Source organism: Phodopus roborovskii, unplaced genomic scaffold (assembly GCF_943737965.1).
Source record: "Phodopus roborovskii unplaced genomic scaffold, PHOROB, whole genome shotgun sequence".
NCBI classification, from domain to species: Eukaryota; Metazoa; Chordata; class Mammalia; order Rodentia; family Cricetidae; genus Phodopus; species Phodopus roborovskii.
The window spans coordinates 4916790-4932123 of record NW_026126525.1 but is presented as its reverse complement, the minus strand read 5'-3'; the positions used below and the strand labels follow the sequence as shown (position 1 = coordinate 4932123).

The following is a 15334-nucleotide window of genomic DNA, read 5'->3' as shown; positions in this document are numbered from 1 at the left end:
AGCAAGCCTGGTGTACATGACCACAGGAACAGCAGAGATACACTGCTGTGCGCACTACCCAGCCTCCTCTACTTTAGCTACTCAGTGTGAGCTTTCCCCGGTGAACAACTGGAGGTTGTGAGAGTATTAAATACCTATCTGAGCTTCAGGGCAGCCTTCTTGCATTTCCAGCTCTTCCACAGGCTCAGGGGCTGGTGTTTCAGGAACCTGAAGAAATTCCATCCTCCAGAACTACGATAAAATGATGTGGAAACCGTGAACACCGCTACAGAGTCAGACTGGAGACAATGAACATGTTACTTCATGAAGCTTCTCTCTAAGATGTGTAGTTGCAGTGGCTGCCTCTAAATACATTTTTCTGAACCTGTGAGGCTGCTTGCCTCACATGGTAGCTGTCCCTCACTAGAGGGAAGTTTAAATCATCGTCTGTGTGGTGGCTGAGTGAGGACAGGCCTCAGAGGCGTGTATATATATATATATATATATATATATATATATATATATATTTCAATATTTGGTTCCCAGGTGGTGAACTGTTTAAGGAAGGGTTAGGAGGTGAGGCCTTGCTGGTGCAGGTGTGAGCTTTGATATAAGGTATCAAAAGCTCACCCTGGACCCAGGGACTCTCTCTCTCTCTCTCTCTGTGTCCCTCTCCCTTTGGCTCTAGCTCTCTCTGTCGCTGTCTCTGAATTGGAGGATAAGATGTAAACTCTCAGCTACTGCACTTGCTGCCATGCTCCCTGACAGGATGGCCATGAGCTCACCCTCTGAAACTGAAATGCTTTCTTTTATAAGTTGCCTTGGTCATGGTGTCTCTTCACAGCAACAAAATGGTAATGGTACCTAAGGTACCAACTATGTAGGTAAACCTCTGTTTCCGACAAAATCCCCCGAGTCTTGCATATATGAATACAAACTCTACCTCCAAGCACACTTGTCTGTGGCAAATTTGGTAGTGCCCTGAACATTTAGCAGTGGAAGCTGCAGCCTCGGGAATGCAGACAGAGGCGTGCAACCTCCTCTGCCCCCATGGCATGGTATGTGGTTTGGGCATGGCTGTCAGCTTCCTTGTCTCTAACCCTGGGCCTATTAAGTAAGGAGGGTGATGAGCAGTCACCTTGCTTTGTAGGCTCCAGACTGATTATGGATGTATAGCCTCAAGACATGTGTGTGCTGTGTACATGCATGTGGGAACAGTGTGGAGGCTTTCCTGAGGTCACTTACCCGGACCACTCCATCTGAGTGTCCTGTCACGATGACATTCTGCGTGTCCCATTCATTCATCTCGGACACGCAGCAGCAGATGATCTGCTGACTCCTGCCTGTGAATGTGTTCACACTCACGATGGGGTTGCCGTTGATGCTCCACACATGGATGTATGTGCCGGCACAGGACACAATGTCCCCCTAAGAAAAGGAGGAGGAGGAGAAGGGGAGATTGTAGTCTCTTCACCCCGAGCGCCTATGCCACGTCTAACTCTCAAACCCTTCCTGTCCTGAAGACTAGTAGCTGGACAGCTTCTGAGCTGACCCAGAACTTGGTGCTTGCTGATATAAATGTCAGCTTAAGCTTCCTCAAGAATTCAAAGTGGAGTCCTTGCTGAAGCCAAGGGTCACAAATGGTGGCGAGAAGTAATGAACTCGAACACCAAGACCAGAGAGGGAAGCAAAACTCCAAGCTCAAGTGTGCTGTGCCTCTCTCCAACAGCTGAGAAGGCAGATGGAGCCTATGGACTGCTGTAACATCTACTGTAAAATCTGTATTTACAGCAAGCGAGGGAGACAACAAACTTAATGGCTTCTAATGAGAGGAGGAAGAGCAGTTCACTAGGGAAGCTGGAAGGAGTGTCGTGGATGGAAAGGAAGCTGGTGGGGGGTACATGTCAGAGAGAGACACTTTCCACAAGCCACTAAGACATTACCAAACCACCTTTAAAAGATTATGTGCATGGGTGTTTTGCCTGCATGCATGTCTGTGCATCATGTGTGCCTGCCTGGTGCCCACATAAGCCAGAAGAAGGGCATCAGATCCCCTAGGACTGGAGTTATAAACAGTTATAAGCTACCATGTTCATGCTGGGAATTGAATCCTGGTCACACAGAAGAGCAGCCAGTGTTCTTAACCTCTGAGCAAACACACCGAATGAAAACAAACCCAAATGCTTCTACACAGTTTGAAGCACGGGCTGTCATCCAGTGGGGGCACACTGGCTTAAACACAACTTTGGTTACTTAGGAACAAGCCAAGACAAAGTGTTATAAATAATGGCATTAAGCACCTCACTAAGCAAGATGGGGGCAAAGGGGTTATATTGTACTCTCAGTTCTAGAAAGCTTTTGAGGTGCAGTGCTCAAATAAGACCCCCAAAGTCAAACTGGACCAGTGCACACCCCCCATGTACTCCCAGCTCAGAGCACACCTACTCCTAGCAACTAGACAGGCTTTGGTGTTCACTAGAACTGAATTTCTTTCTTTGAGTGACTACAGGGTATCTGACTAAAGCACAATACTTAGTGTTATAGTTTGGGTGTAAAATGTACCCTGCAGTTTCACAAATACTATATGACAGCTGCTGGCAGTATTTATTGAACTTCGGAGGCAGAAAGCAGATCACTGCAGGGCAGGCCTTTGAGGGTTACAACCTGGCCCTCCTTCCAGCCTGCTTGGCCTGAGTTTTCCAGTTTTTACAGACTTCAGTAGTAACAACTGCCTTATTCTCTCATAGCCTGCAGACTAGAATGTTGTAGCTGCCTTCTTTACCACGATGAACTGTATCCACTTATATACCATGAGGCAAAATAAACCCTTTCTCTTTTGCTTTTGCCAGTTATTTAGTTATAATGTCGAGAACATTAAGTAATACAAATCGTATCATCTGGTAGAAACTAAAGCTGTAATTGTCCTTCCAAATCAAAGGCTGTGTATGGATGACAGTGAGAAACTTATGTTAAGAAGGAAGCCCCAGGCAGGGCCAGAGTAAGTTGTGGATAAGTGGATGAGTATGTGTAGTTATGAAGCCAACAGGTGGGCTGCTGTTAATTCCCAGGACTGGTCTGCAGATGGAGAAGCATCTGCACAGGATATCTCAGAGAGGCCTCAGCTTTCGTAAATCCATGTCTAAGTTCCCCTTGCTTATCATTCCAGCTCAGCAATGGATCTCCTTCTGGTCTACCTCAGGTGTCCTTGGTCTGCCAGGAGACTCTAGGTCAATGTATTCATTTTATTCTCATTCATTTACTTATATATGAAACACTAACTTTGAAATCTGTTTTGTGAAGTAACCTGATATTTTTTCTTTTATTAGTGAACCCAGGGGTTAACACTTTACTATTGTAAGTAAGCAATTTGAATATATTTCATTAAGAATTTTAACAAAACTCAGACTTTTAACAAGTCCCATTATTTCCTCATTATTAGAGATGTGTACTCTAGAATGTTTTCTATTCACACTCTTGCTCTCTCTGTCTCTAAAGTGCACAGCAGTGAATGGAATGTTTGAGGATAAAACTGTTGTCTAGGTTATACAATTTAATATACATTTGCTTCTCAAGCAACTTATAAACCAAGTAGAATGCAGTGGCTTCTACAACATGAAAATCCATCAACTTGGAAAACAGACTCGGTCTGTGCTTAGTCTTGCCAGTATGTTTGCTAAACATACTACTTACTGTTAACTCATTAATACAAAGAGCAGAAACGGGAGCTCGGTGGCCTCGGAGCTGGGTTAGAAAGGACAGCTTGTTCAAATCCCAAATGATGCAGGTTCGGTCTCGGGATCCACTGACAATGATGTGATAGGCTAGTGATGCTGTGGCACAGGAGACAGTATCAGTGTGGCCGAGTAAAGCCTACAAAAGAGAAAATCCAGCAATCAGGCCAATCACAATGGTGGTGTCACCTAGTTGTACCCAAGCTTCTAGATGTGTCAGCAGAAGGACAGGCTCATTATTAGAGCCAGATGCCCAGAGCATCCTCTCCAGCCTCTTTTGTCCATCTTCCCATTCTTCGCAGTAGGAAGGAAATGGTGGCTCCAACCTTTGAAGGCTGGGATTCTTCCCACTCTTCCCATGTGGGCATGCGATCATGGGCTCAAAGCAGAGACCTTGGGCTGAGCCTCTGTGAGTGTGAGCACCTACAGCTTTAAAAAGTGTGTGAAACACGTGCGAAAATTACATTACTCAAAAGTAAAGAAATTAAAGCTACATGGTTGTGGTGTGTGGTTCTAAAAATTAAAGGGAGAGTGGTCCTGACATGCCACCATGCTGCAGTCCTGCTATGCTGCTGTGCTGCAGGTGAAGTGTCTACATTGGTGTGTGGAGGGTGGGGTTCCTTCAAATTGACTGTTAATGGGACCCAGCAACAGCAATGTGTGAAGTTAGCAAGATTTTGAAGAATAGTTTCTCATCACTGTTAGGACTTCCATTTACTGCACCACACCACCTCTCCTGTTTCCAGTGGGGCATATAGACATCTGGAGGTATGCTGAGCACACAGAAAGCTGTTTTAGGTCCTAGGGACACACATGGCACATAAGCTCAAAGCCTTTTGGGAATGGGGTTGGCACCACCACCAGCTACCTTATCTTCGGTGCTGTGGAGACTCACACCTTCACATGGCCCATCCCAGTGAGTCCGAGGAACCTTTGGTTTGTGTGGGAGGTTGTTGGACAAGGGACTTAATTCTTTCCATACATAGCTAATACACTGATTTGGGCCTTAAAATAGACATGGAGTCAGATTTGAACTTAAGTTTGGCTTTATCTCAAAGGTAACATTGGCATGCCTTTTATTCTAAGGAATGCTCCCTTCACCCCAGACACAATAACTACCTTGTATAACTTGAGGCTCAGAGTTCTGTCCGAGCCCTGAACACACTCATTTAAAAAGAGTTCTGTCCGAGCCCTGAACATGGTAGGTACTGAACAAATGAGACAGTATATTAATAAACTGCTTTTCAAATTATATTACAAAAACACACCTCACAGATCAAGTATTAGAGCATAGCTTAATACCAGAGAGATGGCTCAATGGGCAAAGGAGTCTAAGCCAAATAGGCCTGTGTGCCCAAATTCTATCCTTAGAACCCATGGAAAGTTGGATGCAGAGAAGGGCTTAATTATACACAAATAGCTTAGTTACAAAAAAGGGAAACTTTTTGCATAAAAGCTAATAATAGAATCAGATAATTATTAAGTAATCAAAATTCTTGTCAGCTACACCATTGGGGTTTGCCGGACACATGAATGAGTCTGACAAAACTAAGACTTGGCTGGTCCAGCCAAGTGGGGCCACTGTGGGAGCATTAATGTCAACCGACAGCAAATATTCTTGGCTTGCTAAAATTCCAGTGTACATATAATTCCGAAGAAACATTTGTATTTCTTTGATAGGCTGAAATATAGACCCCCCCCCAAGACAACTTCCTTCATTTTTTAAGAGACACTTTTTGAGAAACAGAATATTCTGATTACTGAAAATTAATTCTGGTACATTAACATTGACACCCAGGCGTTGGGGATTGTAAGTCTGAAGATAGCCTGGACTACACAGCAGGAAGCAGTCTTAAGCAAAAAACCAGCATGTAGCCTCACCCCTCATAGCCAAACAACACCTCTCCCAGCCATGTTCTGGTTTTGCCGGCTATGTCTATAGTGGCTTTGGCTTAGTATTCTCTCGCAGCTTCTGGAGTCTGGCTGCTGAGTGAGAATGTGCCCGCCCTTTCCTGCTTGGTTACCTGCTTGAGCGTGAGGGGCTTGGCCTTTTCTTTGGAGGAGCCCATCTCCCACACACACACCACCGTGCTTGTTCCACCAGTGATCACGAGCTTGGGGTTGGGGCAGATGGCACAGAGAATCTGACCCCACTCAGACAAACATTCATAGACAGCCACTGCCTGTGGAAAGAAAGCAGATGTGAGACCCATGCCCCCGAGGGCTGAAGACTTCAGCCATACAGGAGGGGACAGAGCCAAGTTCCCAGGGAAGGTCCCTGGAGTCCTTGGAGGCAGCCCAGGCATGTCCTGTCTCCCACCTGGGCTGAGATCAGTTACAGTGACCAGGGTTCAGTTAGAGTGACAGTTCCACTGAGGTTCTACCCCAACTGCCCAAGAGCAGCTAGACTACAGAGGCTGCCAAGCATCAAAATTAAGAGACTGTGTTAATAACAGAGTCTGATTTGGATCCAGTTTGGGGCAAGGATGTTCAGCCTGTGTGATGGAAATATCGTGAAAGGGCATGTCTGCCATAGCCAGAGAAAGCATGCAAACGAGACCACACTTTTTAAAGGAACACACTGCACAAAGGGCAGTGCCTCGTGTGACCAGAGGGCTATGCAGTCTGTCCGGGTGGGAGGGTCCATCAGAGGGCAACATCCACTGACATCTGCTTCTGGGGGACATAGAGGCATCTTTCATGCTGTGTGACAGGGCTGCTTTAGTGTACTAATAATACAGTAATTAGTGATTTGACAAAAAAAGAGGCTGTTCAGGCTGCCGAAATGGTGGTGAGCACTTTGCCTGCTGGGATATCTCAGATGAATTCTGGGAGTAGGTGGGAAGTGTTAACACCCACTTCACAAATTTCCAAGAAATACTTGTTCTGCAGGCATCATGACTGCTCCAGCAGCTCTCTCCTTGTATGGAAGTTACCTTTGGAGGAGCTGCTGGCAGAGCCTAGTCTGAGGAAGGGAAGCAAAGCAGTGCATACCTTGTCTGACTCATAGGTCCCCAGTCTGCAGCTGAGGTCTGCATAGCCCCAGGCGAAGGTCTTATTCCATGATGGAGGGATCAGAACCTTGTTCTGCTCCACTGCTAGAATTCCTTTGTCTGTGCAGACGATTTGCCCCACAGGCTCTTTGAGTTCTGTAAGGAAATGACTGTATTAAGACAGATGGGGACTGCGGATCTCAGTCTCACACAGCAAGCAGCACTGACCAGACGATGGCAAAGATCTCAAGCCCAACCCCAGTGCCCAGCCTCTCACCTTTCACAGGGGTCAGGGAAGGCCTCAGGTTGTCCAGGTGGTGGAAGAAGATCTTGTCACTCGTGACTCCCGCTGGGATGGAGATCCCTATGTTGTCTCCATTGAGCCGACTCCTCACTCGCTTTGGTGGGTGAGGTTTTTTAAACAACTAAAGAAGATGACATACTTTGGAGGATGGCATGTACCCAGCCCTTTGTACACCAAGCATCATGGCTTTCTTTGCATCACAGCTTTACATGCATTGGGTGCTATACTATCCCCGTTTTTCATCTGAAGGAAGATGTTCAAAGTCTGAGACTGTGACTTTACCACAGTGAGTAGTGACAGAATTATGGCACCAGAGCTAGGGGCACTGTACCCAGTACAAAGATGAATTAACATTCTGAAAAGAATATAATCTACTCAAATTACACATTGACTGACAATTATGTACACTGGAGTTTAAAAGTTAAGCCATTCTCCATAGCCTGATCCACTCAGTCCCTGAAAGCTGGCACTGTAATGGGATTTATTCCTGCTCTGTGAGGCCATCCTTCATGTGACTTAGTATGCTACACCCTGCACAGCTGTCCCTAATGTGACTTAGTGACTGCACTATGGTGTCTTGGAGGTGCTCATAACTTATAAATACGTCTTGTATTCAAGGAAAGAAATTCATGGAGGTCAAGAGGACTTTGAGCGCTCTTGATCAGGGGCAGGGTTATGGTATTAAGGCATTTGGTGTTGTCATGTTCACTTTTATTTTTCCAATAAAACAAAATTTTAAAAGAAGAAAACAGTCTGACATTTGTGTTCACTATTCTTACATGGGGTTTTTTGACGTCTTTGAACTTATGCTGGGAAACTAGTATCTGAGGAAAGTATCTGAGCTTTATGGTGAGTTCACAGCCACATTTCTGGAGCTCTTACTGGGGACACGAGAAAACAATGGGAAAATGCCAGACATACAGGAATACAGGTGTAGACTCCCAAGCCTCGAGGCCCTTGTTTCTAGTTTAGATACATGTAGGGACATGGGCCAGGGTTCTGTTATTATCGTTGGTTTGGAAGTTGTAAAACAGAAATGCATACTACAGAGCAGATCACGGCTAGACTGTTCTGGTAACTGAGCACAGGCTGGAGTTGTTTGGGAAGAAGGAACCTCAACTGAGAAAATGCCCTGACCAGATTGGCCTGTGAGAAACCTTGTGGGGCATTATCTTGATTAATGACTGATTAATCAGTAATGTACTTCACGACCACCAACCCACTAGGTCCTGGAGTGTATAAGAAAGCAGTTTGGGCAAGCCATGGGGAGCAGGCCAGTAAGCAGCACTCCACCATGGCCTCTGCATCAGCTCTTGCCGCCAGGTCCATGTCTTGACTTCCCTGGATGGTGGACTACAGGTTGTAGGATAAAATGCCTATGGCCTTTTGGTCCTGAAAAAGGCTATGGCACAGAGCAAAGTCACGGGCATACAAAGTTATGTTTTTACAGTAACCATACCACCTAGGTGTGAAAATATTCTCTTTTCTTTAATGGAATGTCTTAGAAATAACTCTGCTGGCTTGTTATACCAAAGTAACATAGCAGTCTTGCAGTAAATAGTACAGGGTGTTCAAAAACATTATTTAAAAAATTGTGTGTGTGCGTGCAGTGCCTTCATGTCAGAAGAGGGCATCAGAGTCCCTTGGAGCTAGAGGTGTGATGGCTGTGAGCAACCCACTGGGGTGCTGGAAACTAAGCTGGAGTTCCATGTGAGAGTAGTGGGTGCCAAATCTCTCCAGCACAAAACATATACCTTGTTTGTGAATGGAAACTCTACAAACATCAAAATTTCTACTTCTGTGGACTGTAAAATGGAAAGAACTAATGAGCTGTCTACTGCGTTTACTGGGCAAATGGTATGGCTGCGTTGATTACTACTGCGTGGTGGTCATCACCTACAAAGCAAACGGGGCCCACCCACTAATGACATGCACCCATACCTGCTTAGGGATTTGACCAAAGTTATTAATGAACCCGATGGTGGCTGTCTCCTTCAGTGGGTCATTTATGTTGTAGATGTCCACTTGACCCTCGTAGAAAAGGTGGTGGAACACGTTGACAGCTTCTACTGCAGCAGGGCCCTGCTGCTTGTAGCCAAAGATCAGGTCGATCCACTCATGTAGGTGGGCACTCACATAGTCACACTCCAAAGCCTGTGGTTCCAAAACAGGTTGAATCAATGCCCGGCTTTATTACATGTTCGTAAAGTAAAAGAAACTTGACTAGAGGCCAAGGGAATTAAAACAATTAAGAATCACAAGGACAATAGAAGTAACATGTGGGGCACACTGCTCAGGGTCCTCTCTCCATGCTGTGGAAAATGACCAAGTGACAACCAACTTTCCCTTACCTCTCGGTGGACTCTGATGAACTCTCTTGGGTCTCCCTTTGCCCAGGGTGGAAGGATAACATCTCCAAGCTTGGTGCCATTTTGTTTACAGCCTGTGCAATTGGACACATTAGGAATAAAGTGCAAGAGTGAGTTTGGTGGTTAGCTTCCTACTAAAGAGACAGAAATCCTGTGTTAGATTTATCACCAGAGTTATTTGGTTTCACCACTGAATACCTCCACCCCCTTCCTACAACTGTCTGTCATGACATTTTCCCAAGGCCTAAGAAAGATTGCCAAAAACAAAAACAAACAAACAAAATAAAAACAAGCAAAAGTTTTTCTCTAGTAAGATACCTGGAGCTCTGACACTTCTGCTGCGCTTACTGTCCTCAAAGAACAACACAGAAGTTTCTAGAATGTCTGATGGCTGCAAATCCCTTTTCAATGGCATATGTTGTGATAGCTGCAGTGTATGAGTGTGTGTGTGTGTGTGTGTGTGTGTGTGTTTCTTAAAGACAGGGTCTTTCTATTGTGTAGCTCTGGCTGGCCTTGAACTCACAGAGATCTGCTTGCCTGTGCTTCTCTAGTGCTGGAATGAAAGGTGTGTGCCACCATGCTCCACTGACAAAGAAACATCCATAGAAAATAGATATTTTGCAGTGACAATTTTCATTAAAAAAATAAAATCTGAAAAAACAAACTTTGCAATTAATAATGATACTTATTCCATGTAAACTTATCTGAAAGTTACACTAGATAATGTGAAAGTATTAAAGAAATAATTTGAGCCCAGCACAGTGGTACACATCTCTAATCCCAACACTTGGGAAGGAGGATGTGAGGACTACAAATTGGAGGTCAGCCTAGGCAATGTTGCAAGTTCTAGGCCACCCTAGAGTAGAAAATAAGATTCCCAACTTTAAAAAAGAAGGAAAAACAGGTACTTTTTGTGATGGTAGTCTATAGACAAGTGGGCTAACTTCACAGCAGGGTAGATAAATGCTGTGTTAGGTTACATCAAGTACTGCAGTTTCACTACCTCTGGGAGAAAACCAGGAAAAAGACTTCCCACAGAAGCCATCATGTGCTCATTACTGGGACTTGATCATTTATAATACGGTGGATATAGAAACCTGATAGGGATGTCCTGTACGCTGTGACTATGTGTTTCTCTTATTGGTTGATCAATAAAGCTGTTTCAACCAATGAACAGGCAGGATTTAGCCAGACAAGAACTCTAACAGGGGTAGGGGAAGGTAGTGGGTGGAGTCAAGGAGATGCCATGTAGCTAGTGTGAAGGTAGGACGCCCAGGCATTCTCTGGTAAGTCAAGACCACAAGGAGATACACAGATGAATAGAAATGGGTTAATAATTTAGAGTGAGCTAGTCAATAAGAAGCCTGAGCCATTGGCCAAACAAGTTTATAATTAATATAAGTCTCTGTGTGTTAACTTTGGACCAAACAGCTGTAGGGCTGGGCAGGACACAAACTTCTGCCTATAGAAACCAGTTTACTGACCAATGTGTTGATTGGCTTAGAAATCACCATGCGACTTAAGACAAAAAGTCAAATCATTGTAGCGACCACACACTTCACATGTTCCCTTTAAAGCCCTCAGATGAACCCAATCCTGTGTGTGTGTGTGTGCGCGCGTGCACACGTGTGCGCGCGCACACGCGTGTACATGTGACTGCCGAGGCCAGAGGAGTCAGATCTCCAGGAGCTGGAGTTAAGTTGTGAGCCAGTCTATAGGGTTGCTGGGAAGTGACTGCAGGCGTATGTGTGCATCATATCTGCTGCTTAACCAATGAAACGGACAGAAAACAGGTTATTAAAATAGGCGAACAGGAGAGTAGCTGGCTGGAATGTTATAAAGTGGGGACAATGATTTTTGATGTTTTCAAAGAAACATTCAGAAGCAGAGATCAGCAAATTGTGATCCAAAAAACTGTAACCGAAGTCAAGCGCTCTCCCCCTAACTGCCAGAGAACAGAAGAAACGCTATGTATGGAAATTTCCTCCTTTAAGGCATGCTGACTTGGTACTTTTTCCCCTGGGAAATACAACACTCACAAGATAAATAAACATGATTTAAATTATTTTTAAACCATAGTTTTAAAACAAATGAATGTATAAATTGATAATGCCTCAGTTATCATATAAGATTAATAAGATAATGAGATTCTAGCAACTACCCTTGCCATTAATAAGTTTTCAACAGTAGTGTTTTCTCAAATACATTTTTTTTTCTCACTTTGTTTTCACTGAAACAACACGACCCAAACTATTGGAAGCCGTCTGCGTCAGTGTTAAATTTCTCCCAGATGCCCAGTTGACCTGATCTTTTGAGGCATGAAATTGCTTTCCTGGGTTTCCTTTCGATGCACACTCAGAGCAGTCAGTCCAGCAGGGAGGTTACAGGGCACTTCTTGTCCTGCACTGCAGACGCTCTATAGCATTGCCAACAAGTGCCATGTGTACGCACCCAGATCAAAGTTGTTGGAATTGAACAGGAATTCCGGTAAATAAAAAAATTCTGGGATAAGTTCTTTCACATCTGCCATGTTGTGCTTTGATGCCGAGTACCAGGCCTCGCGTACACTGTGGAACATCCGGTCCGCCAGATCGAAGTGTCCACCCTGTGGGCAGAAGGAGGAGGCACCTCTCCATTAGGGAACCTCTGGGCCACAAAGTGTGTCAAGGTCTAGGGCTAAAACACTGCAGACTTAATTAGAATGATAAACATTCAAACCGTGGGTTTTACCTGAAGCCGTAGGAATATCTGGGTGAAGGGCTCCATTCTCACAAGATAGGAGGCCACGATCATTGCAGATGAATAGTGGGTACCATAGTGGTAGGCTGGAGTCTCTCCTGCTCCAGACAGTCGGGGCATCGTTAGAAACAGAAGAGAAAATGAGAAAAGTAAATGTGGCGCTAATCAAGTTTGGAAATGTTAGCAACTGGGACACCAAATACAGCCAGCTCCGGATACCAACGGCAGGGACACTTCAACCCCAGTACCCCTCGGGCACATATCCAGCCGGCACCTACAACAAGCATGCTGGGTTCTCTCCAGAGACAAGTGGGTCTGCCATTATGGTTTTGGGCCCTTGTACCTCTAACAGCAAGCCATCTTCCACTGAGGCAGAATACTGACTCAGTAGCTACTTGTTTTCTTTAGGTTATGACTTTTGATTATATAGGTCTCTAAGTTGCTGTCTCAAATGCAGTGCAATAGTGTATATCATTATTGTGTATCTTCCTTTGGCAGACAGGGTGAGGGCAGAGAGGGGGAAAGAAAATGGGCACAGGCATGCTAATAAGCTTAAACTCAAGAGTTCCCCCATTTGCTTTATGTATTTGGGGGATAAAAACAAGCCAGTTTAAAAATATCATCAATTCATATTTTTAAATAAATGAAGAGCTTTTAAAGAAGTACCTAAGTGAAATTAAAGGAGATACAATAAGAGAATGTGTAGCTCCCAGACTGAATATTATTATTAAAGACCAAGACAGAGGACAGAGTTCCTGCCAGGGCTCTGCAGACAGCTACAAACATCTCATAGAGATGGCTACAAACTGGCATGGAGACTGAGTGTCTACTGTAATAATGCATACGTGGAGGATGCATACATTATACATCAGCAGCTTGCAGGTATATCCACAGGTGTCAGAACAATGAACACTACTTTTGAAACCCAAGCTTGAAGCCAACGGCAGAAGGAGCTCCTCACCATTGGGATCCTCCCAGTCCTTATACCGCTTCTTGTACTGGGCCAGCCGCTCATCTGTCTGCGCGCCCATCGGCTTAGCCAGGTTTCTGAATGTCTTGGGATTAGTAAGATCAACCTCCTGAAATACAAAACAAAATGCAGTGCTAAGATACCAGGCACCCTTGTCCTCAGAGAGGAGGCAGTGGCCATAGTGGGCAGTGACTGTCTGTGGACCGGACTTTGAAATAGCAGCTTGTGCGATGTTTACAAACCTTACACTCAGAAGCAGGCTTGCTAAGTGGCACTGCTCGACAAGTGATTTGGAAATTCTGCATTTCACGGGGAGACACTTGGGATCCCAGTGGTAGGGAGGAGCAAAGCAGGGAGATGCTTCTAGTTCTTAACAGGGACATGGAAGGACACACTGCATGCACAAAAGTGCCCATTCAGGATTATCTCTATCGCCTCTGTAAGGGCTCCTGAGCCTTTCTATGCCCCCTTCTAGTACCTTCTAACGTCATTCCTGAGCACTTTCTTGCTGTAGGTGGTTTAGAGGTGAGATAAATGAAAACACTCAGCAATCAGGGCATACATCCTGGCAAGTGACTTCCAAATACAATGGATTTTTTTTTCACTCTGACAGATTATTTAAAAGTGTATAACTAGCTGATCTAATTCCCATATTCAAAAGGAAATCAAAATTTACCCTAAACCAAATTAGTTTTTAAAGGTAGAGATTTGAAATACATGCCTATGAAATGTTTAATATATGTCCTTCTTATAGGACATCACAAGTACTAATAATTTTGCCAAACATCCAATAAGTTTTGGGAACAAGAAAGTGAGCCACATTAACAAATACAAATCTCTCTCTCTCTCTCTCTCTCTCTCTCTGTTCATTTTTTTTGACATAGGATGTCTTCATTTAGCCATGTACAGACTAAGTCTTTGAAAAGCCTACCCGAATGCTAAGTGACAGCCATCGTTCTAGGGGTGGAAATCTAAGGGTGAAATGAGAAGCATCTGCTTAGGGCCGCACAGACAAGTGAAGAACATGGCTGATGCAGGGAGGGAGAGGGAGGACAGCGCTTCCCCTGAACAATGTGCTTATATGTGAATTAAGGGGTTCTATAGACGAGCCAGGTGGTAGGAGGGTGAAAGCTGGTGGGACAGGCAGACTGGACTACATGACAAAAGCTACTGTGAGTGGACAGGCGGGGCGTCCCACTGAATAGTTTTAATAGTCAATTAACCCTGTGATGACTGTGATATAAAGAGTAGCAACCAGGAGGAAACATGGAGCAATGATCTAGTGAGAGACACAAAGACTAAGTGATGCCTGGCAGAGCTGATGGAGGCAGAAAGAAGGCAGAGGACCACACCCTGGCCACCAAACATTGGCATGGATGGAGGAGCCATCTCTTAAGATGATGTCACAGAGCTAGGGTTGCACCTGTCTCAAGAAGTGAGGGGCCTTACTACTTCCCCACAAAAATGCACTGATTTCGCTTTCCCAACACTTTACAATTTGTTATGTAAACTTTTCTTCTTCAGATGAACTTGAGTATTTTCACCTCACAAGTCTTTCCCCTTGACCACGCTGTAAGATGTGCTCATTCACTTGCTGTGACTCAGATTCATGCATCATGTGTACCTAATCAGGGCTATGCAGATAAGGTGCATTGCTAGTCTCTTATTAAACTAGTATTTTTCTAAGGACAAAAGCTTCAACTTTCTCCAGAATATGACACATAAAATTTCTGACCATTCAAGCAGCTCTAGTGAGAGGCAATGTCAGGTGGATTTTTGAGTTCTGAGAGTGACTCATCTTTCTTTGTTTACTAATGCCGATCTTATCTTACTCCATGGGTCCCTGCTAAACCAGAGCTGGCCTCATCTTCTCCAGACAGGGGGTCAGCAGAGAGGAGGGAGAATAGGCACACTGTAGCTGCCGATTTGCAGTTATGAGAAATCCCCCCTTCTCATGGAAGCTGAAGTAGTGATGTTCTGTGGAAAGGATCACTTTCTACATTTTTCTGGCCAACAATTTAAATTACAAAGGCAATTTCTGACACTTCCAATGGATGCAGATTGATTAGCACTAAAACTGAACAGACATCGTGAGCTAGTGCCTAACACCCAAGGAGGGACCCGCTTGTCTAACCTTAACATGCTACAGGTTATCTAATCTTACATGTCCAAGCTAAAGCCCCTCTCATTGTCTTCACAGAAAGTACCTGTGCCATTGGAGACTGTCAGACTGCAAAGCAAGTCTCTCA

The 15334-nt window shown here is 44.6% G+C and overlaps 1 protein-coding gene across 5 annotated transcripts in view; it reads right to left on the bottom strand.

Moving 5' to 3' along the window:
- The window catches only part of Wdfy3 (WD repeat and FYVE domain containing 3), a 189983-nt gene that overhangs the window by 10648 nt on the left and 164001 nt on the right, over positions 1 to 15334 (bottom strand). For all 5 annotated transcript variants that reach the window (XM_051198181.1, XM_051198184.1, XM_051198183.1 and 2 more), the window contains 11 exons: positions 13077 to 13194; positions 12107 to 12213; positions 11828 to 11981; positions 9359 to 9450; positions 8949 to 9161; positions 6981 to 7128; positions 6705 to 6859; positions 5735 to 5893; positions 3670 to 3849; positions 1225 to 1407; positions 135 to 231 (listed from right to left, as the gene is read on the bottom strand). In XM_051198181.1, coding sequence (XP_051054138.1) covers positions 135 to 231; positions 1225 to 1407; positions 3670 to 3849; positions 5735 to 5893; positions 6705 to 6859; positions 6981 to 7128; positions 8949 to 9161; positions 9359 to 9450; positions 11828 to 11981; positions 12107 to 12213; positions 13077 to 13194 — 1606 coding nt within the window. The remainder of the gene's footprint in view (positions 1 to 134; positions 232 to 1224; positions 1408 to 3669; positions 3850 to 5734; positions 5894 to 6704; positions 6860 to 6980; positions 7129 to 8948; positions 9162 to 9358; positions 9451 to 11827; positions 11982 to 12106; positions 12214 to 13076; positions 13195 to 15334) is intronic.